This window comes from Lepisma saccharinum, chromosome 14 (assembly GCF_977018435.1).
Source record: "Lepisma saccharinum chromosome 14, izLepSacc3.1, whole genome shotgun sequence".
In the NCBI taxonomy this organism is placed as follows: Eukaryota; Metazoa; Arthropoda; class Insecta; order Zygentoma; family Lepismatidae; genus Lepisma; species Lepisma saccharinum.
This window is the reverse complement of record NC_139242.1, coordinates 58,647,340-58,672,544: the sequence shown is the minus strand read 5'-3', so window position 1 is coordinate 58,672,544 and position 25,205 is coordinate 58,647,340. Positions and strand designations below refer to the sequence as shown.

General features: G+C 37.7%; 1 protein-coding gene across 6 annotated transcripts in view; it reads right to left on the bottom strand.

Moving 5' to 3' along the window:
* Positions 1–7,263: 7,263 nt before the first annotated feature.
* The window catches only part of LOC145998923 (CCR4-NOT transcription complex subunit 1-like), a 133,307-nt gene continuing 115,365 nt past the window's right edge, over positions 7,264–25,205 (bottom strand). For all 6 annotated transcript variants that reach the window (XM_083135699.1, XM_083135701.1, XM_083135702.1 and 3 more), the window contains 4 exons: positions 15,956–16,111; positions 14,189–14,438; positions 9,659–9,791; positions 7,264–7,402 (listed from right to left, as the gene is read on the bottom strand). In XM_083135699.1, coding sequence (XP_082991825.1) covers positions 7,264–7,402; positions 9,659–9,791; positions 14,189–14,438; positions 15,956–16,111 — 678 coding nt within the window. The remainder of the gene's footprint in view (positions 7,403–9,658; positions 9,792–14,188; positions 14,439–15,955; positions 16,112–25,205) is intronic.

Genomic DNA, 25,205 nt, shown 5'->3' with positions numbered 1-25,205 from the left:
GGCCTGCGTGGTGTGTGCAAATAAACTCATGCTTGCTTTAGGAAATAAGGATACTATTGAATCAATGCAATATAAAAAAGTATATACCGTAAAATATACATTATTATTGACTCATGCATTCCCTGAAAAAAAATGCATTATTTTCTCGCACATTTCTGCCCGCAATGAATATAAATGTATAATCTATTAAATTAAGCAGGTGCATGCAGATTTAAAAATATTGATAAGATAATTCAATTGAATTGAATTGAATTGTTGTTTTTTTAAGTCCACTTTATGCACAGAAAGGCTAATTGGTATTGGACCTACAGTTTATAGTGGGTTCCGAACCACTTTGTTCCTCCACCGGGTATCGAACCCGGGACCCCTTGATTTAAGGTGACGACTCTACGATTGCGCCATAGGGGAGGCCCTAGTCCTCTTACGGAGATAATTCGTTCGGAGCAATAGAAATGCCCTATCAAAACAATTGGGGAATATTATTTTCAATGTGGATATTCTTCGGAAAATATGTTTCTAACAACAGTTTACCTAAATAGTGGGGACTTGGGGTGAGAGAGAGGGACGGAGTTGGAAGAGAGAGGGAGAGAGAGAGAGAGAGAGGAAAAGCACACAATTTTCTGTTCAGTTCGAACCTTTGGGATTGCTTTTTCCTAGCGCACCAAAAACACAATACGTATAACCCAAATACAACCCAAACCTTCAATGGCAAAATTGTGAGTCAATCACTCAACTGGAATAAAAAGTACGGATTTAAATCTAGGCCAGAAGATAGTTATTGCGCTACCATGTGCCAAAGAAATCCACTTTGCCCGCGAGAATTGTCATGCCTGAGTGATATGTAGTTTACGTTAGTTGTGAGAGTTGCTTCAATTCCATTGCCTGCCAAGAATAATGATAGCGCTGAAAGCATAAAATACAGAAATGTGCATGTTTGGCGAGCTATGAGAAAAGCATATCCTTGTGTTTTCTTTTCAAAATTTACTAATTTTATGTCAATTTTTACATATAGCCAATGGCGACAGAGGATGAATGATGCTTCAGGGAAATTGATGAAGATTGAAGAAACAACGAAAAAGAAAAACTCATTATCAGAGGCTAGGACCCAAGAACCCTGGCTACGCAGCATGTTATGATATTTAAATATATCACGGATTGCTGCTAAATCCATTCTTAGATATTTGTAATGAATGAACCCCCGCCCCCGCTACGAGAAAAAGAAAGACTATAGGATGTGAAACATTCACAATGTAATTGCATTGCTTTACATCGCTCTTGGCTGTATTCCAAATGTAGTAAGAGATCAGCGATAAGTTAGATTTTTTTTGTGGCAAGGTATAAGTGTATTTGAGCGCAAGGGCTACCTATTGCATCATTTATAAAGAGTTAACTTCGTCGTTACACTAGCACCAGGCACAAATGCATCAATTTCTATTTCGGTTATTTTACATCACTCTTCTGCCTCTTGAGTTAATCGCGATAATACGGATGAATTATCAATTTATAAAATTGTGGCGGGACAAACTCAGTGATACATTCATGCCTGACCAGAGTTCGAATCTGGAACATATGACCTCGCTTCGCTAGAAAGGCTGGCAGAAATGTATCGGAAAAGTGTAGGAGCACCAAGAACCGGTTTCACCCAGCACAGACAATGAAATCATTTAGAGCGACTCGCTGTGGCAGTGTTGCTCGTCACCCCCTCCCCCTCACTCGCAGATAGCATAGCCTTCTCAGCACGCACCTGCTGATGGAAGAGTGGAACCACAAGCAAAACAACCTGCGCAGACCCACGACTCCTGTGCACCGTACTCCCCCGAGGAGGGGCGGGGGAGAGTGGACCATGCTTCCTTATGGCCCGAACTGAAGGGAAGAAGGGAGATCTGCGCGGGTACTTTTCGTCCCAAGGATTTTTTTCGTTTTGGTCGATCTATACTTTTCGTTTCAGGCATATTCCGACTGGAAGGTTTCTGGCACCCCTCCGCCCCCTCCCCTTCCCACCATGGTTAATAAATGAGACCCTTGCACTTTCAAAACCCTTATCGCAAGAAAAAGCTGGCATTAATTTTACACCACCATACAATAAGATTTACACGGGAAACATTTCCCAACATATTTTCTTGATTCGGACTAAGAGCAAATTAAAAATAGTCAAAGAATTAAATTACTGAAAATATGGAAAAGCGCGATACCAAAATCTGTAATGAGTCCGAAGGGAAAATCGAGAAAAGGAAAAAAAAATTAAGTATAAAAGTATTCGAATAACCAGATTAAGAGAGAAAGTTATCACTGCTCGAACAATGCAAATGAAAAAAAAACGGGAATACGAATTGAAATATACGACAATCGGAAGTAGGCTGAAGGAAGCAAATTTTATTAAACGTGGAAAGAAAACATAATGAAAGGAGCGCTGGTTCGATTCGCGACGGAAGCTCATATTTGTTGTTCGAATCCCACTCTACACTGTATGTCCAGATGCATTTACACTTAAAACAAACTTCGTGGAACTTTTTCCAAATCAGATGTCGCCAAAAATTTAAAAACAAAAAGAATAACTCTGAAGGAAAAATGCCGAAAGCGTTATTGCAAAATGAAAAAAAAAATCTTCACATATTCGTTCGGAAGTGGTAAAAGAATAATAAAAAACTCAAGCATAAATGTTAGTAACACTTGTTATTATTACCAGAGACATTCTCAAAATAAACTTCTTGTCCGTTAAAATCAAATCAAGAGGAAAGCAAGATCTCCACCCGGTCGCGTGAATCTGTGGCTAGATTCAAGAGTTGGAAACACTACGCTTCTCGCGAGCTGATATTCCTGGCGAAACTAGATGATATAAAATTCCGGGTTGCATAACCGTAAGGGGGGACGTTTTATTCGATTTTGAGTGTACATTCTGGACTGAATTTTGCAGACTAGTAAGGCTCTGGCGTCTGGACCCATGGCCAGTACAATCCTCTATGGGACTTATCTTATGAACTGTCCAAGTGTGTTTGCGATTGTCCCTTCATCCATTTCTTCTTATCACCCTTTATTGTCATCTTTGCGATTAGCCAAATTGGCAGAAACACGAAGTAAAATAAACCAAATCAATCGATCAATCAATCAATCAACGGACAACTATTTTAATTTATTTTTATGTGTGGAAACTTTTTGTCTGCAACAAAGTTTATGGAAGAAATTGAAGTAAACACTTTGTTATGTTATCATCTCAATTTTGTAGTTAATTTATATGCAAATTCCCCCCACCCCCCCAAAAAAATAATTGTACACACTTAAATTTCATTGAAAGTAGTACTTGTTCATTCCATTTGATTAGTTGGTTGATTTGGTGTTTTATGTCCACTTTTTTATGACGGGACTGCACCTACAGTTCAAAGTGGGATCCGCTACCACTGTGCCATCAGGGAGGCCCCATTTGAAATACATCTAAAAGCACTAGCTTTACGAGATTACTTTTCCCTGCAGTTTAATAAACAATATTTTTATTTCCGATAAGCATGGATTGATTGCAACATATCTCATGATAAACGTTCTATAGTGGAACCACAAGCAAAAAAACCTGCGCAGAAGCACATCGTGCCGGCGGGTGCGGGAAAGGGCAGGGGGAAGCAACATTCACGCTGGCTCACATCAGCGTTGCCAGGCCTATTGATTTCTCGGGAGAATTCCTTAATAAACTATTGCTATGGAACCTCCAACGGCCAACTTAAAAACACGTTTCCTGCTCATCTTACTTGAACATGGAGGGGAGATGTGGAGTGGAACTCCACTCAGCCGTGAAAAGTGCTCCTTGATCTGTGAAATTATGTCAAACGCTACTCAATTGTGCTACGACATTATTTTATTACTTTTACTACATTACTATTTTTAGATGGCTGTATTTTATCCCACCCTAAACTCTATTTCTACTTTAGTTATTTTACGTCGCTTTTGTTCCTCTACGGGTAAGTACGACAATATGGATGAATGAAAAACTGATGAAATGGATGATGTGACACAAACACAGTGAAACGTCATTGCCTTACGAGGTGGAAACACTGACTTCGTAGCGTGGGCAAATTATGTTATACATGTATGTGTTTGTGGGTGTGTGTGTGTATTTCTAGCAGATGGGGAGGATGGGTGGCACCCTAGCATAAGCGTTGCTATCTTGAATTATTGAGGAAGACATGCTGTCTAATTCACCAAATATATTTCACATACGTAATGCATTTTCCCATTATGGTGCAGGATGCGTGCCCACCCCTATCGATAGCTGTACACCGAACACCAGCAGAAGGCAAATTGACTTGAAAGATTGTGGAAAATCGCCGACAACGAAAGGTGGCACGTTAGCTTCATCTGTGAACACAACTTTCTACCATTTCCTGTCATAAAAAATCCTCGCGATAATAGAGGCATCGGAAACCCCTTGTGTCGGTGCTGAGAAAGGGAAAATTTGAGGGTGTTTTCCACGCGCCCTCTAACCGGAAAATGCGGAAGAGATGAAAGATGTTGGTCTTTTCCCTCGGGCGGTTTACTTTCTTTTGTTTGAAACATGTCCACTCTTGAAATGGAGATCTTCGGTTTATTTTCGCCAAACACAGGGTGCTGGGTTTAGCACCATTGTTAAAAAAGTATCTGTGACGTTTACACTGCAAACAATGCACGCCACTCCAGCTGCGGAGATCCACCGTCAGATTTGTGAGGTGTATGGAGAAGGAATAATGAGTGCTTCAATGGTAAGAAGATGGGTGAGAGAGTTTCGTGGTGGACAGGTTAGTCTTCATGATGAAGAACGAAGTGGTCGACTGTCTGTTGTGAATCCCAATTTGTTTCGTTTAGTGGAAGAGCAGATTAGGAGAAGAGATGATTTACTTTGTCTGAGCTGTCATTAGAGTTTCCACAAATATCCAGAACTGTGCTGTATGAAATTGTAACAGTGAATTTGAAATTTCGCAAATTGTGTAACAGTTGGGTCCCTCACCAGCTCTCCGAAAATTCCAAAAAGGAAAGAATGGGAAGTGCATTAGACTTTTTGAAATGGTATAGTGAGGAGGGGATAGGTATGGAGTATTGCTTGTGGAATTTATGGAGCGTGGACAGCACATCAATGCCAAAACCTATTGTGTGACACTTCAAAACCTGCATCGTGCAATCCAAAACAAACGACGTGGCATGCTCAGTCGGGGTATCATTCTCCTCCACAACAATGCTCGTATGCATGTGGGAAATGCAAATCAGGAACTCCTGACGACCTTCCATTGGGAAAAACTACCCCCCTTACAGTCCTAATCTTGCCCCATCTGATTTTTTTTCATTTGTTCCTCTACCTTAAGGCATTCCTTGCTGGAAAACATTATGGCACTGATGAAGAACTGAAACGTGCAATTTCCCCATGGTTCTCCATTCAGGCAGAAACGTTCTATGATAGGGGTATAACGAACTTGGTATCTCGCTGTGATGCATGCTTGAATTCTTATGGTGATTATGTGTGAATGTTGTACCATGTATATATTCTCACCCCTATAAAGGTCATTATATTACTATTTCTATTTTTCATTTTATTGCATGATGGAACTTTCCGAATGAAGTAATACAACGCCGACAAATATGTTTTGATTTATAACTTCGGAACTAAGAGAGAGAACTTTCTCAAACAACTTGCAACGTAGTCATGAGAAACTGTACTTTACTTTTTATCATAACCATATATTCGATCTGATTGATATTTACCATGTTATGAAACAAAATACAATTTCGAGAGCAAGAACAATATTTATCTTTGAAAGTTTTTTTGTTTCTATATTTAACGGGTAAGAATGAAACTTAAGATTAATGGTAATTTTATACTTTATCGGAGTTTTCTCTTTCGAATGACACCAGTTTTGCAAGTCTGTGTAGCATAGTAACGTTAATATCATGAGAAACAGCAAGCTAAGTGTATTTGACCTGCTGCCATTTTCAATCCAATGTGGCAGCCACTGTCCCAGGTTATGAAGTTGGCAACATCACTTTTTTAACTCTCCATGATGACCTCTTTCAGAAAAATAGTGTTGCCGTTTGTGGCAGTGACGTTCCTACGAAGTGAGATGTTTTGGCCTCTTTGTCACCCTACTATAATTAGCCTCTGTCGATATTGATTGCACAAATTGTCACTGTGACTGCACACATTACAGACATGCACCCTAGTCATTCAGGTTATGTTCCAGGAGTTGCGGACAGCTACGAATTGGGAGCAGAGTTTTCCCTCTGCCTTTTTTAAATTCTTTTGCAGTAAAACATAGGCTTCAAGTTTTAAATGCATTTTGTGTTGTTTCAAGCTCAATAATGCATTTTTATAGTGGCTATAAATAAATGTTTGGTATTTTTACTTTCTCCATTTTCTTTTGGTACTTTGCCTATCCTCACAATACACTCTAGAAGGCATTTCCTTTCAGGTTGAACTGAAAACAGAATCACAAGAAATGATAGATATTTCTGACTCACACTTTGATGCTAACCAGATGCAACACAACTATTCTCTTTTTACAAACAACAAGCTTGTACAACTCTCTTTTTAAAGTTATGTGTGTAAAAAAAATGGAGGAGGTTTTAAAATCAGTAATTTCTGAGTTGTATGTTGCAAAGTGCATCAACACGAAATGTACAGACAACTAATGACGGTGCAAGAAATGGGCTGAAAGGAGCCCTGGAGTGGACCTCAGTATGTATTGCTTTCCATCCTCACAACATAATACAAATTTTGAAATTGTATTAAGACACATATTAGATGTGACCCCCCCCCCCCCCCCAGGCTATTTACTTCTGGCAAAGAGGTTGCTTTAAAAATCCCAACTACGGCGCAACCCTGGATGGAATGCATATTTCACGTCCCCAATACCTTGGAAGGAAGCATTTCAACATTACAGAAACTAACATAGTGAACTTACTACCTTTACATTTCGTCCATAAGCCTAACTAGCTGAGTTTTCATTCTGTTACTTAGCAACCAATTCCTCAGCAGGGAAGTTATTAATTCTTAATTTACAAGTTCGGAATTTCATGTTCGCTGCCTGTTTTTTTGTGCATTTGAAGTTCCTATTTTCACCAAAACAATCTATTAACTTCAGCCTGGTTTTGTTCATTAACTTCCTCTGAAGTAGAAAAAACTTCTTCACAATATAAAAATCTGAAGATGGCACTAAAAATTAGCATTATGTTGCCTTATCAGTTAATGTGACATATGAAAATCTTGCTGCTAATCATGGCAAATTTAAACAGGGAACATTAAAAATAAACTTACTTCTCAATTTCGGGAGCACAATGTACAAACTCATGATTCCAAAATTTGTATGTTGGATTCTTGATAAGCTCAATGAATGTGATTAGAAGGCCCCAAGGGTGTGGTCTGTTCACAATCAGCCGCTCCAGCAGAACCCTGGAAAAGAAAATGTAATGTAGTAACTTAGGCAATTCGCATTAAGTACACGTTGATCACTAAGAGATGTTAAGAAGAAGCTAACATGGAAATTACTACTTTATTAGTAATGCAGTAAATTCTAGGCCCAATTAGATGGCTGTTGTGCAAGGTGGAAAATGGTTGATCACCAATTTTCCTCTTTTTCAAATATGTTATTTCTGATTACTGGTAACTGTGGCATCCAGTCAGCAAAATTTTGAATGACTGGTTACAGAAATGCATGGGAGGTATAGTGGAACCACAAGCAAAGCAACCTGCGCAGACCCACGACTCCTGTGCACCGGACTCCCACGTGGAGGGGTAGGGGGGGGGGGTGGTCCATGCTACCTTACGGCCCGAGCTGAACGGAAGACGGAAAAGCTGCGCGGGGACTTTTCGTCCAAGGTTTTTTTTCTTGTGGTCGCTCTATAGGAGGCACTCATTGGTATTTTAAATATTCTACCACATTTTCAATTTTCAACACATTATGCTGACTATCTTGATGATACATGCAACATAGATACATGGAACCGTACTTCAATGGAATTAAAAAAAAAATTAAAACACCAGAAATACATAGTGTAGGGGTATTCCTGAAATTGTGTGAACATTTAATTGAGAACCTCAAAGAAATATGAATTTGCTTAATCCACAGTCATACATACAAAAATAAAAATTCTTGCCCATTAAAAAAATTGTTACACACAAGTTGCTAGATATTGGAATTTTGGAAGCGTTATTCATGCTTCAAGATGTAACAGTAAATTAAAACACTGGAATCAAATTCTATGCAGATACCATAATCAATATGTAACATACATACATCTATATAAAAAAATGAATGTATGTATGTGTATATATGTATGTATGTTTGTTCCGGCATAACTCTCGAACACCTGGAGCGATTTCAACCAAACTTGGTACACATATCACTTGCAATCTGGAAAGAAATACTGTGGGGGTAAGACCCCTCCTTGGTACCTCTAGGGGTGGGGGTGGGAAGGGGGTGACATAAAAATAATAAAAAACTACTGATATTAGTGTGGAACCTATAGCTTTCGGGTTCGCTAAGATGAATAGTGACACTCCCAATGCCGTTCAATTTATTTATTTGTTTATAATCAAGTTTTGAGTTTAATTAAAATTATAGTGAATTTGTGAAAGATTTTACTTTATAATTTCTCTACTGTACTTATACTTTTAAATACCTGTAAATAAAATTTGTTACATTTTACACTATAGTTAGAATTCATTATTTTCCTGTCTAATAGAAGATCGGGATAAATAAATACCCGGGCAACGCTGGAATCAGCTAGTATACATATCAGGGTTGGCATTTTGGCCAGGTTTTTTCGAAAACACCCAAAAAAACCAGGCAAAACTGGGTTTTATTTGTTTTTTTTCAGGTTATGTTTAAAAATATGTATTTTAAAAATGAAATACATTTTCCCCCTGGTGGTAGTGTATCATAACATTCAATTTGTATTGCTTTATACTCTGTCCCAACTGTCTCTGGAGCACACAAATGAAAAGAAGTCTCTGCGCAAGTACTGATGCAAGACGGCTCCCCCAATGAACATGTTAAAGGGACCTGGATTGCGTGCACAGGGAAGGCAGGGGGAGCGACTGCAGTTACCAGCCTTCGCAGCAGAAATAGCTGGGACAAGATATAGTTGACTGAATCAAAAACTATTTTACATTTCTGTTAACATATTCTGTTATAAAATATTTGTCCAACAGTTTGATTCTACTCTTCCTGAAGGGTGTAAAGGTAATTGGGGAAAATAGCCTGAAAAAACCCACTATGACTTGCTCTACAGTCATTATTTTTAGTATTATAAGCTCTTCTAAGCCTTTTCTTTACAAGTTTTCCAAAACAATTTGACAATCTTAGAACCTCACAGGTATTTAGAGCAATAATTTACATTTTCTGAAAAAACAAACAAAAAAAAACAAAACATTTTGACAGGGTTTTTTGGTGGGTTGTCCGAAAAAAACTCGCATGGGGAAAACTGGGCTGGGCCCACCCTGATACATATACACAGTGGAACGCAGATTTTAAATTTTCCAGCATTTTCAGTTTTCTCAGCTTGGTCCCCTGAAAAACATAAAATTGAGGTTCCACTGTACATATAGTTTCGTGGAAAAGTAAGTGTTTTCACTAGGATTCTTAAAAAGCCAAGTAAAATTAGTTCTCTTTAAATATGAATAAAGTTGTGTGAAAATTCATCTTACCTTGTAATCTGTTCTTGAATAGCCTCAGTGTTGGCTTCCGCAAACAAATACAAAAGACTACAGCTGAAGTAATGAGTGTGGCTGTTGGGGTATCGCAACTGATTGGCAATGGCATTCAAGAAAAGATATCGCCCTGGAAAATACACAAATCAAAAGTTATGAATCCTAAATAACTTCAAGAGGAAATTGGTAACATCGCAATACAAATAAACAGTGAAATTACACAAATTAGCTAAACATTTTACCACTACCAGTAACATTTACAAAGGTATTTTACTTTGCTAGATTGACATGATACAGTTCAAATGGAATATTCATAATTATTATCATTTATAAATATACTGGATAATGCTCAAGTATCAGCAATTGTATTAAATAATAATAATAACAATAATAATATTCAACAAAATAGCAGAGCTCTGCACTAAGTTAAATATTATTTATAGAATTATCTCATCACGATTATTATTATTATTGTAAATTTTGCCAATAAACTAACATGAATATTACTTACGTGAAATTTACAAATTTCGATTTCCACGTTGGTTGCACAATTTAATAGTTAAATACTATCAATTTTGAAGATCCTCAGTCTTCATTCACTACGGCATTTGGAGCAGAGATGGTACCATGCCACTGCTTTTGTTTGTTCCCGTTCGGCGGTGCAGCCGGGTGGTGGTTGGGGGGCTGGGTCATGCTGCTCGATGCAGTGCAGTTCCTGTTCCCCGCGTGGCTGGGGGGGGGGGGGGGGGGTCGAGTATGCGCATCGCATCTTTTCTTTTTCTGGTCGGGAGGAAATGCGGGAATAAGAGCGTAATATCGGGAAAATACAAACCTGGCAAGCGGACATTGCATTCCTCAAGGCATGCAGGAACAGTGAAGTGACCCCAAAATTCCTCAAGTGGAAAACCCCTGCCAACTGTTAAGAGTGTTAAAAAGGTCGTGTTCAATGCCGAAAAATGGGCAATAAGTGCTGTGATCAGTGACAAACATCGCGAAATAGCATCACTCCAAAAAACATGTGCTTCCCTCCGTGACTCCATACAACCAAGAATAACCCACAACGACTGGAAAAAAAGCTCAGCAAAACATATACTTCATTCTGAGAACGTCACAAAACAGGAAAACAATGATCCTAAGACAGAAACTACAAACTCTTGGTGCCCGACCACCGGCCCTCGCCAACCCACCAGCACCATAATCAATCTCACTGTGCCGACTGAATTTCACTCCCTCCTCTAACATGGCCTCAAATTCAACCTACGGAGGGACTCCCCCTCCCTAGACTTAATCTGCTCTGCTGAAAAAATAAATTGCAATGAAAACTAACCTAGATGCAGAGTGTGTATGCCTTATGTATCCATCATCCTCTGCCAACATACCCAACCAAGGTGGCCACTCTAGGACCATGATAAAATTCAAGTATAATTCCCAGTTTTCAAGGCAAACTTTTCAAAAATTCAAGGGTACAAGCAGGTATTTTCTGTATTTCAAACTTAGGTATTACAGTCTCTCACCACCCACACAAATATATTAACTAGGGATGGGACCGTTTAATCGGTACTCTTATCGGTATCGGCCGATGTAGCCATATCGGTGTATCGGTAAAATTACGGATTATTTTACCAATCCGATATATCGATAAATATCTGATATTTTAGTGCAAAATTCTGCCATGTTGTTGTAATTTTTATGGATAATCTCCATGCCCTATTTTCTGAAAAAGTAAATGTCTAAATATGCAATTTCTTTTTCACTGCAGTCACCTTGAAACAAGGGTCAATGAACCTTTCAGGTTCTTCAAGGGCCGTTTCTAATTTTATATCGGATCGGTAGAATATTCGGTTATCAGTAACGGTAAATTTTATATCGGTATCGGCCAAAAATTCATATCAACCCATCCCTAATATTAACAATATAAAGAGTCTGTGCGATTGCAGTGTATCCAAAAATTCTAATTCAATTCAATTGAACGGTATCAAATATTTAATTTAAGGTGCAGAGTTTACATTTGCCATTTCACATAGACTAGAAATACATCTACAAACACAGGTCACAAATGTTACGGGATATGGCAACCTACGAAAAATTGTTATTTGTATAAGAATTTCAAATTTGCCTAATCAACTTAAAGAAATCAACTTCAAGATATTTTTACGTGTATCTTGTAATAATCTTCCGTCTGTCAGATACAATTGTAGACTGTTCTGCCAAGGACACTAACAAAGCAAACGGATTGAGAGAATTCAATTTCATTTTCTAAGGAGCTTTTTCTTTTCCTTCCTCGATAAAAATAAAATCTAAACTGTGAAAAACTTGCCTCAGGGAATTTATAAATATGCATAAATTCAATGCAATTGGGATTGTTAAAAGTTGCAATTTTTCACATGTACAGAATTCAAGCAGAAATCATGCATAATTCCCAGAGCCAATAATTCACACATAAATCCTGGAATTCCCTGTGAGTAGCCACCCTGCCAAATCTACTGGCAATCATAAACTCACAGTGCGTAGTAAACTAAGGAACAAAACACAGGAATTCCGAAAGTGGCTACAGGACAACAAATGTTGGTGCATAAAATTGGACAAAGGCAATCAATATGTAATAATGACAAAATGCATTCAAAACTAAACTCTCAAGGCTTCAAAAAACTGAAACATGACAAGCAGATACAATACAGCCATCCGTCGAGCCATAGAGAACTGTACCCTCCTCCAAGAAAGTAAAAGGAAGAAATTAATCAACACCCACCCCAGCCTTCCCTGTGCATACGGCATACCCAAAACTCATAAACCAGGAACTCCTGTAAGAATCATAGTGGCCAGCTTCAATCAATCCAGTGTTCACCTGACAAAATGGCTCCTCCAAAAACTGACCACTCACAATGACAAACTTACCTACTGCCTATAAACAGCCTTGAAGAAAGAAAGAAAGAAAAAAAAAAAAAGTCACTTTCTTCCTCAAAGCCAACAACTGCAAACTAGCCAGCATAGACGAAGTGGATATGTACTCCTCCATTCACACCCCTATTTGTAACAGATGAAATCTGCAACCTCCTACAAGCCTGCCTCACTCACAACTATTTCCAGTTCGAAGACAGTTTCTTCCTCCAGACAGGAGGCCTAGCGATGGGCAACTCTTTCTGCACTCCTATCCAACATTGTGCTACATGTGGCAGAGAAGTCAATACTCACCCAGCCAGAGTTTGCGCATATAAGATACAGAAGATATGCCGATTACACCCTACTCATCTACAAACAAGAAGAGGACTTAAACCATCTCCTAACTGCCCTCAACAACATTCATCCTAACAAATAAATTTCACCGTTAAAGGGAAGAAAATGGCCACCTAAACTTTCTTGACCTAAGTATCCAACGACACCAAGACAAATTCATCACATCCGTATACAGGAAACCAGGTTTGGCCACCCAGTACATCCATGCCAAATTAAACCACCCACCAAAACAGAAAGCTGGAGTATGGATGAACTTCTACAGAAGAGCCTTCACACACAGCTGCACAGAAGACGACCTCCAATATGAAATAGCATGCGTAACCGAAATAGGACTAAACAATGGTTACACCGAATGCCAGCTATCCATGTGGTGTGCAAAAGCAGAAGCCCAGCTCAGACACCCACGAGACAGTGATAACCCGAACCAAAATCCCAAACCCAAATGGATTGCTTTTCCATACCACCCCACCACATCAGGCAAATTTGCAAAAGCCCTCAAACCCTTCAAAATCCGACTGGCACACAAACCCACATCCCAAATCTGAAGAGCACTACCCAACTTCAAGAGATACTACCTACCCAAACTTGCATCCCTTGGTGTCTACAAGGCCAGATGCCAATGCCACAACATCTACATTAGCAGAACCATCCGCACTGTCCATGAACGGATTAATGAACACGTAAAAGATGCCAAAAAAGACACCAAAATCAGGCCTTTCTCAACACTCCATATGTATCCATACTTCACACAACCGGCTCTGTCATAGAAACCCATGCTATCATCCAACAGAAACCAGCACTGAACCTAGCTGCCCAACCACCACCAGGCAGCACCACCTGACAACAGGAAGCAGACGACACAAACCAGGATACACACGCCTGCGACGCCGAATGAGAGAAATTGCAACTACCGCCACCCAGGAACAAACAAAGGACCATCTCCACTCCAGACGCCATACCCTTAATGAATGAAGACAGAGGATCTTCGAAATTAATAGGATTTAACTATTAAATTGTGCAATGAGGAAATCGAAATTTTTAAATTTCACATAACTAATTTTAAACTGCGTTTACCGCATCCATCATGAATAACATGAATATATTGTTCTATACCATTAGATAAGACTATCCTTTAATTTATCCCATCTCCAATAATCATACAAACACAAAAATAATAAATAATGCACATACACAACAAATTACAAGTTTCTGTGGCCTATCATGGATAATTGTGTGCAATTTGTCATAACTGACCTGGAGTGGTAGCAAATTTAATTTAAAGAATACACTTACCTTCAGTGTCCAAATCAACAGCTAAATTTTGGAATATATCCATGTGGGAAGAGTGAGTAATGGTTGACATGTTGGGCGTTAAGCCTTTGCTGCGAATGTAGTTGATTGCCTGTGTACCAACGTACAGCACCAGAGCGTTCATCAAGGGGATGTTATACCTCATGCCAGGTTCATTGGAGACTTGAAGGTTCCGCCGGAGCTCCGAAAGGAATGTCACTGGTGCTCGGGCTTTCAGGTAGGAGTCCAGATCCTGAAAGTAGTTAACAAATGTTGCAGTACATGCCTATATGCTAACAATAGAATTCTATGTGCAGAAAGAAAAGATATTTTCTAGGGCTAAGATGATGCCAATGGTACTGTTATCGGAAAGTATTGGGTAGATTTTATTTACCAATACTTTTCCGGAATTTGCAGGGTAAGCAAAAATGCCATGCAATATTTTCACGATATCGAATTATCCTGGGAATTATGAAAAATTTGAGTTTAATTTATTTTGCACCATTAGTGTATGAAAAACTGGACTTTTTGATTACATAGCAGGTACTTTATTATCCTGTTGTAATCCTTGAGTATTTTTTGAAGCAAAACTCTGGTAAATTGTTGTTTAAAACTGGGGTGAAATACTCACCTACTAATATTAATCATTATTTTGAACTGATTTTAATTGTCACAATTGAGTGATTGATTTGCTTTATTTTACTTTTTGTGCACTTTTAGTTGTGAAGATGGGGATGAATGATGATGTGATGAAATTGATGAATGGACACTCACAAACACCCATACCCAGGCTGGGATTCAAACCAGGTCTCCTGGTGGGAATCGTTAAGAGTACTGGCTGAAAGTGGTATCAGATCAGTCTGTATCACTAGATCCAAAAAAATGCTGTAAAATATATAAATCTCTTTACAAAGTATGCTGTTGTCTATATTTTCCTCTATTCATTTATGCTGTATGAGGGGCATACTGAAAGTAACTAGCAACAATTTTTCAAAATTAAGAATCCACCAATACATGCAAAATAAGTAAATCATCACAAAATATTACAGACTTTACTGAACGTGTAGAGGTAGTGTGACTTCATTAGCTTTGATCGCGTGTAGTTGTTTCAAAATGGCAGACAGTGATGTTTTGTTTCGACAACGTGCTGTGATTGAATACCTTGTTAAAGAGGGAATTCCTGCTGCTGAAATTCAGAATATACTTCAGGATGCGTATGGAGATGTATGCATGGGGTTAGCAGTGTTAGGAGATGGGTAAAACATTTTAAAGATGGAAACACGAGCATCAAAGATCCGTCCACAAATTGCCTCCACGGATAGCAACATGGAAAGACAGACGGGTATGTATATTTAGATATCATTTTAGTTTTTGGTCAGAACAGGTGCTCCCAAAAATGAACATAACCAAAAGTTACCACTCACAGCATGATGAACTACTGAACTCTGGTAGCGTTTTGTTCAAATATTCTGTTAGGACTTCTTCAGGGTGAGAACTATTATTAAGTCAAGCTGAGGTACAATTTCATGTTACCCAGCCTAGAATAGTTCTCGGGGTCCTTGCTTCCAATCACCATAGGGAAACACAAGTGTTTGAATCTCACTTCAAAAATGTTCCTGTGCTGAATGTGTTGGGTATATGTCAATATCCAAACACTGTCTCTTAAGTATATGTGCTATTATAAACTTATTAATTGCAATGCACATCATGTCAAATCCTGGATTACGATAAGATAGCATTTATTAGGCTGCACAGGCTGTAAACACTCACCTTCTTGAAGCTGACTGGTTGGATCATGGAGGCAAAATTTGTCAGTACCCTTGGGGCATGTGCTATTTCAGGGAGCATGTCCACCTTCAGGTTTGGCGTGAAAGGATCCGGAAGCCTCATGTTTCTTGGAAACGCAGACAAAATTAAGTTCCTCATCTGCAAAAGAAGGAGAAAATGAACTTTATGATGACGGGAAGTAATAAAATTCAGCTTTCCTGATGTATCATTTATTATATGCAAGACAAGTAATTTAAAGTATCCTACAGCTTTCTACAAGTACCTCGAGACACTGCCCAGTACACAGTCTAACGTCTAGCAACGAGCACTTCATTATTGGGAAATGAGAGATGCGGTAGTAGATAAATACCGATAAAATAGTACTTTTTCCGCGGAACTGTTTTATTTGTATTTCTATTAATTTCAGTGGCCACTGTCACCATCCTCATTGGAACTTGTTGCACTGTTGCTTGGAGTGCTTCCACTGAGGATGGTGGAAGAGGGCACTGAAATTAATAGAACTACAAATAAAACAGTCTTGCAGAAAAAGTGAGTACTATTTTCTCGGTATTTACCAGAACTTCCTTGTCCGTATCTTGCTCGAGTCATGAGGATTTCAAGAGCTCTGATCTACACTTGTCTACCAATTCACAGTGGCGCTCCTGCCTCAAACAACTTCATACACTTGATTACAAAAATATGCAACTGGCATTAATAACATCTACAATTGACATAAATTCTATTGTTCACTTTACTTGAATTCTTATATTTTCAGAACATCTAATTCCTTAACCAGAATATGGAATATGGTTATAAATAACTTTTCAATTTATCAACGAATTATTATTACATCTTCCTTGCATTCTCATTCCTTGATATAAGAATTCCATATGTTTTAGCATTTTCTATCTTCAAGTTATTATGATCACTTTTGCCATTTTAAGTACTACCGCAAATTACATTACTCTGATCTCAATTGTAACTTAAAAATTACACTATGTTGTTTAACAGATTTCTATTGTTTCCATCCATTTACTTCCCATTTCCCTATCATAAATGCCCATAAGAATGACAGGAACATAGGACAGTGGTATTCAACCTGGGGTACGCGAAGACTTTTTAGGGGGTACGCACAATTTAAAATAATTATAAATAATGAGAACTGTTTCTGACAGAGATAACTTGAAAATGTAATAAAGGGAAGCAAAGAAAATATACATTTCTTTGTCAACATTTTCCTCAAAGTAAATATAGAAGGGGATCGATTGAGGATTTTATGTTACTCCCCTACCGACCACTCTAAAGGATTCTAACTCTGATTTATTATTATGCTCAGAACTTGTATTATCCTCTTATTTCCAGGAATCGCTTTTGTTTACTCTTTGCAACAATGAAATCTTGCAGCTGTGTTCATTGCTAATCGTGCTCCGAATGGTATTTGAATTGTTTGGTTCAAATGGCTGACAATAATGGGAGTGTTTGTGAATTTATGTTACGGAGTGGAGAAAGAAAGAAAGAGAGAGAGGGAAGTGGGGAGAGAAAGGTGAGTTCAGTGTTATTTCGTGACTGTTGTGTGAAAGTGCGGTTTCTTCTCCTCTCTTTCTCTTTATAGTTACGTTCAGTTTTTCGTTATTAGTGTGGTGATTTTAGCTTCTGTTGCATCATGGATAAATTCATTATAAGAGCAAAACGTAAAATCAGTGAGACAAGTGGAAGTGGCGCTAGTGTTGAACCACCAACAGTGAAAAATGCTGCAGAATCGTTTCCTCCTCCACCGGATATCACTGAAAATAATATTGAACCATCTACGAACAAGTCTAAAATCTTGAAAAATGTGAAATACAGGTATTAGTACAATGAATCTTGCATTAAATATGGATTTGTATCGAATACGTGTGATCCACCTCTTCCCCTCTGCATTATTTGTAATCAAACTTTATCGAATAACTGTATGAAACCATCCCTCCTTCACAGACACTTGGTAACCAATCATAACGAGTATAAAGACAAGCCAGTTGAATTTTTCAGGCTGTAACGATTTGTTGCAAGTACCTTAGCAAAAATCTTACAACTTCCAACTTTGTTGAAAAGTCATGCTCCGCTCAAAAAATAAGCGATGTAGAATCGCTCATGACTTAATTCTCATGATTTACGACAGATGGCTCCTATAATCACTCTCGACTTATCAAATCATAAAACCACACCCCGACCGGGAAATCAACGGAAGGAAGGGCAGCTGACATGTGCACGCAGTGGTACAAACAGTCGTGTTTTGCGTTTGGTTCCGTCGACTACTCTTTCGATACGCTTTTAATGCATCATCGGTAACTAAACTTTGAACTTTGACGTTCTGCATCACGTTACGTATAACACGCGATGAATTGCAAGCGATCCAGTAAATACAGTTTCGGAACATTTGTTGTAAAGGTGCTAAGTACTATTTCTTAAATTACGTTTCGTGTTGGAATAAGGACACGCGGATCGTGAAAAAAGGCCATTTCGACAGTCTGCATTTAGGAGTAATATGGTCAAGTAAAAAGGTGTACTGCGTTGGAATCCAATCAAGGAGCACGCTGATCAACGAGGATTTGACTACCAAAAAGTGAAGGAAGTTGTGCACCCCCTTTTTCCTGGACTACGAGAGTGGCAACATGCAAAATCAAGGTAGGCAACAAGTGGATTTGTTATATTAGTGGTGAAATAGAAGCGCGGCACACACACAAAAAAAGCATGAGTTCAATATTCGAGCACGATAAGTGAGAGTTGCTTACGAAGTGCGCCATATTACAGAAATAAACTTTCCTTTGTCCAAAAAGGCGAAAATTCGCGCAATTGAGAACTGAATACGGCTTGAGGTAAAATAACTGTTCACGACGATACCGCAATACGTGTCCCTCACTTTAATTAGATAAATTAAGAACGCAAAATACGCGGATGCAAAATAGTGTATCATATTGGTTATTCTGCAATGTGCTTGCATTCACATTTGTATTAACTGGAGCAACGGTTGGCATTTTTTGTAAGACACGTCGCAAAAAGGTACATTAGGTAATCGCGACGAAGTTTCCGCTAACGTCATTTCTCCTCACATTTCCCCCTTTTGGTCGTTTAGACTTGGTTAAAACTTTGTTAAAACTTTGTTAAATTGAACGAGGCAATGTAACACTTAATTTGGGAATGAGCATCTAATGGGGTAGAACCTTTTTGTACGTACCAATAAGATTTTTTGTAATTTCTTGTAGACGTTTATTTCTTTTCAAAAAGGTGGTTTTCGCCCATTTTTTATGAATCTGTGATCACGAACAATCAGTAGTTATTTATTATTAATGATGAAATGAACGTTTTTTTGATTAACAAAAAAAAAATGAAAGAAACTTAAAACTTGGACATATACGTGAGTTAAAATAAATTATATGCTTTTTTGACTTACTTTTGATGCATTGTCACTTTTGAATTTGTTGTTGAATTCATTGATTATTACTGAGCAGTTTACGCTTAAAAATCATTGTTGATTGTTAGAATGCCAAAAATGAGTTACACTATTGTTATTAAATTGTTAAAATTGAATCTTTGACTTTCTGTTGATACAATTTACTTTAAGTACCTTCCCAATTTGCTACGGGCTAATACTCTGTCTAGTACGTAAGAGAGTGTATGGTACAGTAGTTAGCGATTTGTAGATTGCTTGAAATTGTGTAGTAATAGTTTAGTGACATAATTATTTTGCAGGGTTTGCGCAACGCATTTTTGAAGACTTAATTGGGGAATACTGTTTCATCCCTTGGATATTATATGCATTAACAATTGTTTGGGAATACACTTATAAATGCTGTTACGCTCCCATCTCTAAATCACTCCCCCATTTTGATTTTGTGACGTATGCCGAGATGCACACAATTTCGATCCACGACTCTTGGAAATTGTTGTAACAAAAGAGGTCCAGTTCGCCCCAATAGAATAAAAGCATCCGGCAACTTGCACGTTACAAAATTTCTGGCAGCAGAGCTTTGGTTGGAAAATTTTTTTGGGGACAGACATAAATTTTTTTTTTGAAAGTTGTCAATTTTTTTTAATCAATCCTAACAGATAAAGTTTTGGGGATTTTGTAATTGAATTCATACCGTTGAAATTTTGTAACGTATCAATATATTTTTTTTTTTACCATGGCACCCCCGGATTCTCCCATTAAGGAAGACGTGACTATCGTGTCTCCAATGGATTCTGTTTCGCTCCCAAACCCTCCACCTCTACAAGGTCCTTATTTTCCATCCTCTTATCCTTCTCCTTTTCCTTTGACATTCACGCGGCCTGTTCCATCTTTAGTCCAGGCATCTGGGGCGAATACTAATTGCACTTATAGTAACCCACTAGTAACTTTGTCAACTGCAATCCCACACCCTATATCTTCTGCCTCGCCTTCTCCGCAAGCGTCGGTTGTCCCTAACCATCTAACGCTTCCATCTTGCGCTAATTCACTGGAGAAGAAAATGGACATCCGTAATCTCAATTTTGCGATTGATGACATACCAATCTGTGATGGACAAACTCATGATGTTTTATTCGCCTTCATGAAGGCTTTACACTGTTTAGTGACATCTCAGCAATTTCCCCTCCAATGGATTTTGCGAAACGTCTTACGACGTACCAAGGGAGTTTTTAACTCATTATGGTTATCAATTTTGCCGACTTATATGTCTTGGTGGGACATTAAGGTTTACGTTTGGCGTCAGTCTGTACCGATGTCCCTCTATTCCACCTTAGTTGATCATCATGTAAAACGTTCTCAGTATCCTAACGAAACTTTACATGTTTACGTATCAGATGTCAACAATTCTGCACAGGCCTTAGCACTTAATTGGGAGGATTCTATTCTCGTGACCTTCATTTTGCAACATCTTAATGCGGTTACTACTGCTTGCTTATTATTCTTCTCCCGTCCTCGTTCCATGCCGGAGTTGTTAAGTATGGTACAAGAAATTACTCCCATGGAAATGCAGAAGTTCTATGACAACCGTAATCCACGTTTACCTCATGTTTCTTTTCCTCACACTCAAGATGCTCGATTTGTTCAAAATACTCCACCACCATTAAATAGACCTCAACCACCATTAATTTGTTCATTCTGCCGTAAAGCTGGACACAAAGTACATTCTTGTCGACTAAGACTTTCCAGAATGCGTACGCAACCTTGACTTACGGGTACTGACTGTATTTGAAATTATGCAACCCAAGTTTTGATAAGATGTTTATAAGAGTGTTCTTGTTGTTAATGTTGCATTCTACATATAATAATTTTTTTGGCAAAATTAATGCTCTGTTTTTGACCATTCCAGTGTATAGATATGAGTTTTTCTATGAGAAAATTAGGATATTTATTGTGTAATATGTACATGTGTTCTTTTTCATAATATATATTTGATAGTGTTATTTTCATCATATGATTTACATACAATTTGCAAAAAAAAAATCAATTTTCATTCCATTGCATCTTATAATTGATAATATACTTGTTGATTTGGACTTTAACATTACATTTACTTATTTTTGCATATATGTTCCACCATGTTATTTAATAACTTTGTAAAGATGCTCATTCCGTAAATGTCTCAGTAACATCAATATTTCCTCCATTCTTTCCTATCCCCTCTTCTTTTCAATACTTTAATTTTAGATTCTTTTTCTTTTCATGTATTTTTTCGGAGGAAACATTCATCAAAATCTTCTTTACCAAATTGATTCCTGGCATATTTTGGGACAACATACGATTATGACTCCATTTGCATCATTTTCTGGTCATCGTGTATGCAAAACCTTTGTTCTTATGAAGATTCTATAAATGGAAGTATTCAAAAATGTATATTCTAGGTCTTTTCTTGTTTTGTTTTTGTTTTCAGAACCAACAAATCATATTTATATATATATATATATATATATTTATATTATTACAATGCAATTGTGTGATTTTCTATTTATATGCAGGTTTATATAATCAATGTCTACTATGCATCTAGTCATTCGTGAAAGTGTAATTACTCGTTTGGTTCCTTTTGTGTATATCTTATTAACTTTTATCATGTATATATATTTGTTCTTATATTTATATTGGTTGATAATTCCTAGGTTTTATCTATATATCTTCTTTATATCATTTTATTAATATTGTATATTTGATCGTAAATCATTCTAATTCTTGAATATTTCAAATTCTTCATATCTGTTTGCTTGATACAAACAAGTTAGAGGTTCAATTTTTGTAAAGATGCTCATGCGGGGGATTTTGTTTTTTCCATTGCCAGTGGGGGGAGAATTTGTAACGATTTGTTGCAAGTACCTTAGCAAAAATCTTACAACTTCCAACTTTGTTGAAAAGTCATGCTCCGCTCAAAAATAAGCGATGTAGAATCGCTCATGACTTAATTCTCATGATTTACGACAGATGGCTCCTATAATCACTCTCGACTTATCAAATCATAAAACCACACCCCGACCGGGAAATCAACGGAAGGAAGGGCAGCTGACATGTGCACGCAGTGGTACAAACAGTCGTGTTTTGCGTTTGGTTCCGTCGACTACTCTTTCGATACGCTTTTAATGCATCATCGGTAACTAAACTTTGAACTTTGACGTTCTGCATCACGTTACGTATAACACGCGATGAATTGCAAGCGATCCAGTAAATACAGTTTCGGAACATTTGTTGTAAAGGTGCTAAGTACTATTTCTTAAATTACGTTTCGTGTTGGAATAAGGACACGCGGATCGTGAAAAAAGGCCATTTCGACAGTCTGCATTTAGGAGTAATATGGTCAAGTAAAAAGGTGTACTGCGTTGGAATCCAATCAAGGAGCACGCTGATCAACGAGGATTTGACTACCAAAAAGTGAAGGAAGTTGTGCACCCCCTTTTTCCTGGACTACGAGAGTGGCAACATGCAAAATCAAGGTAGGCAACAAGTGGATTTGTTATATTAGTGGTGAAATAGAAGCGCGGCACACACACAAAAAAAGCATGAGTTCAATATTCGAGCACGATAAGTGAGAGTTGCTTACGAAGTGCGCCATATTACAGAAATAAACTTTCCTTTGTCCAAAAAGGCGAAAATTCGCGCAATTGAGAACTGAATACGGCTTGAGGTAAAATAACTGTTCACGACGATACCGCAATACGTGTCCCTCACTTTAATTAGATAAATTAAGAACGCAAAATACGCGGATGCAAAATAGTGTATCATATTGGTTATTCTGCAATGTGCTTGCATTCACATTTGTATTAACTGGAGCAACGGTTGGCATTTTTTGTAAGACACGTCGCAAAAAGGTACATTAGGTAATCGCGACGAAGTTTCCGCTAACGTCATTTCTCCTCACATTTCCCCCTTTTGGTCGTTTAGACTTGGTTAAAACTTTGTTAAAACTTTGTTAAATTGAACGAGGCAATGTAACACTTAATTTGGGAATGAGCATCTAATGGGGTAGAACCTTTTTGTACGTACCAATAAGATTTTTTGTAATTTCTTGTAGACGTTTATTTCTTTTCAAAAAGGTGGTTTTCGCCCATTTTTTATGAATCTGTGATCACGAACAATCAGTAGTTATTTATTATTAATGATGAAATGAACGTTTTTTTGATTAACAAAAAAAAAATGAAAGAAACTTAAAACTTGGACATATACGTGAGTTAAAATAAATTATATGCTTTTTTGACTTACTTTTGATGCATTGTCACTTTTGAATTTGTTGTTGAATTCATTGATTATTACTGAGCAGTTTACGCTTAAAAATCATTGTTGATTGTTAGAATGCCAAAAATGAGTTACACTATTGTTATTAAATTGTTAAAATTGAATCTTTGACTTTCTGTTGATACAATTTACTTTAAGTACCTTCCCAATTTGCTACGGGCTAATACTCTGTCTAGTACGTAAGAGAGTGTATGGTACAGTAGTTAGCGATTTGTAGATTGCTTGAAATTGTGTAGTAATAGTTTAGTGACATAATTATTTTGCAGGGTTTGCGCAACGCATTTTTGAAGACTTAATTGGGGAATACTGTTTCATCCCTTGGATATTATATGCATTAACAATTGTTTGGGAATACACTTATAAATGCTGTTACGCTCCCATCTCTAAATCACTCCCCCATTTTGATTTTGTGACGTATGCCGAGATGCACACAATTTCGATCCACGACTCTTGGAAATTGTTGTAACAAAAGAGGTCCAGTTCGCCCCAATAGAATAAAAGCATCCGGCAACTTGCACGTTACAAGGCGGAAAGCGGAAAATTTAGGTAAAAGTTCAAATGTAATACAGAATTTTACATTATCAACAAAGGTGGCACTGCAAACATCGTATGAGTTAGCGTTGTTAGTTGCCAAAAATAAATCACCCTACACCACGGTTGAATCTGTTATCATTCCTGGCACTTTCATTATAGCTGATAAAATGTTACACAAAAATTCCGCCAACGTAATAAAAACAATTCCCAATTTTGACACAAGTGTAGGGCGTAGAATTCATGACATGGCAGATGATGTTGTTGAGCAAATAGTAGAAAGCATTAAAATGGACAAAAGATTTGCGATTCAAATCGATGAATCGGTGGGTGTCTCCGATGATGCCGAGCTACTTACATATGTTCGGTATTTTGCCGTTAAGAAATGTGCTATTAGTGATGAAATTCTGGGATGTAAACAATTACCAGAACATACAAAGGGAGAGGATATTTTTAAAATTCTTAATAATTTCATAACATTAGAATTAAATTTGTCATGGGACTGGTGTGTAAGTTTGTCCACAGATGATGCTGCTTCACTGACAGGTCCGAAAACCATTTTGTTGATCATATTCGCCAAATGAACCCTCAAATAATCTGGGAACATTGCATTATACACAGAGAAAATTTGGTCCCGACAAAAATTACTCCTGATTTACACGAAACGCTGAACATTGCTGTAAAAGTAGTCAACTTAATTAAGTCGCGTGCACTTAACTCCCGTATTTTCATAAAAATGTGCGAGTAGATGGGATCTGCACACACTCAACTGTTAATGCACACCGAGGTGCGGTGGTTATCGCGAGGATGCATACTGACTCACCATTTTGAACTGAAAAATGAGGTAAAATGTTTCCTTTCAAAATTAAAATCCGATCTGGTGACGTATTTTGAGAATGAACAGTGGCTTTGCCAACTAGCTTACTTGACGGATATAGTATTCAACAAATTCAATGATCTCAATCTTCAACTCCAAGGTTT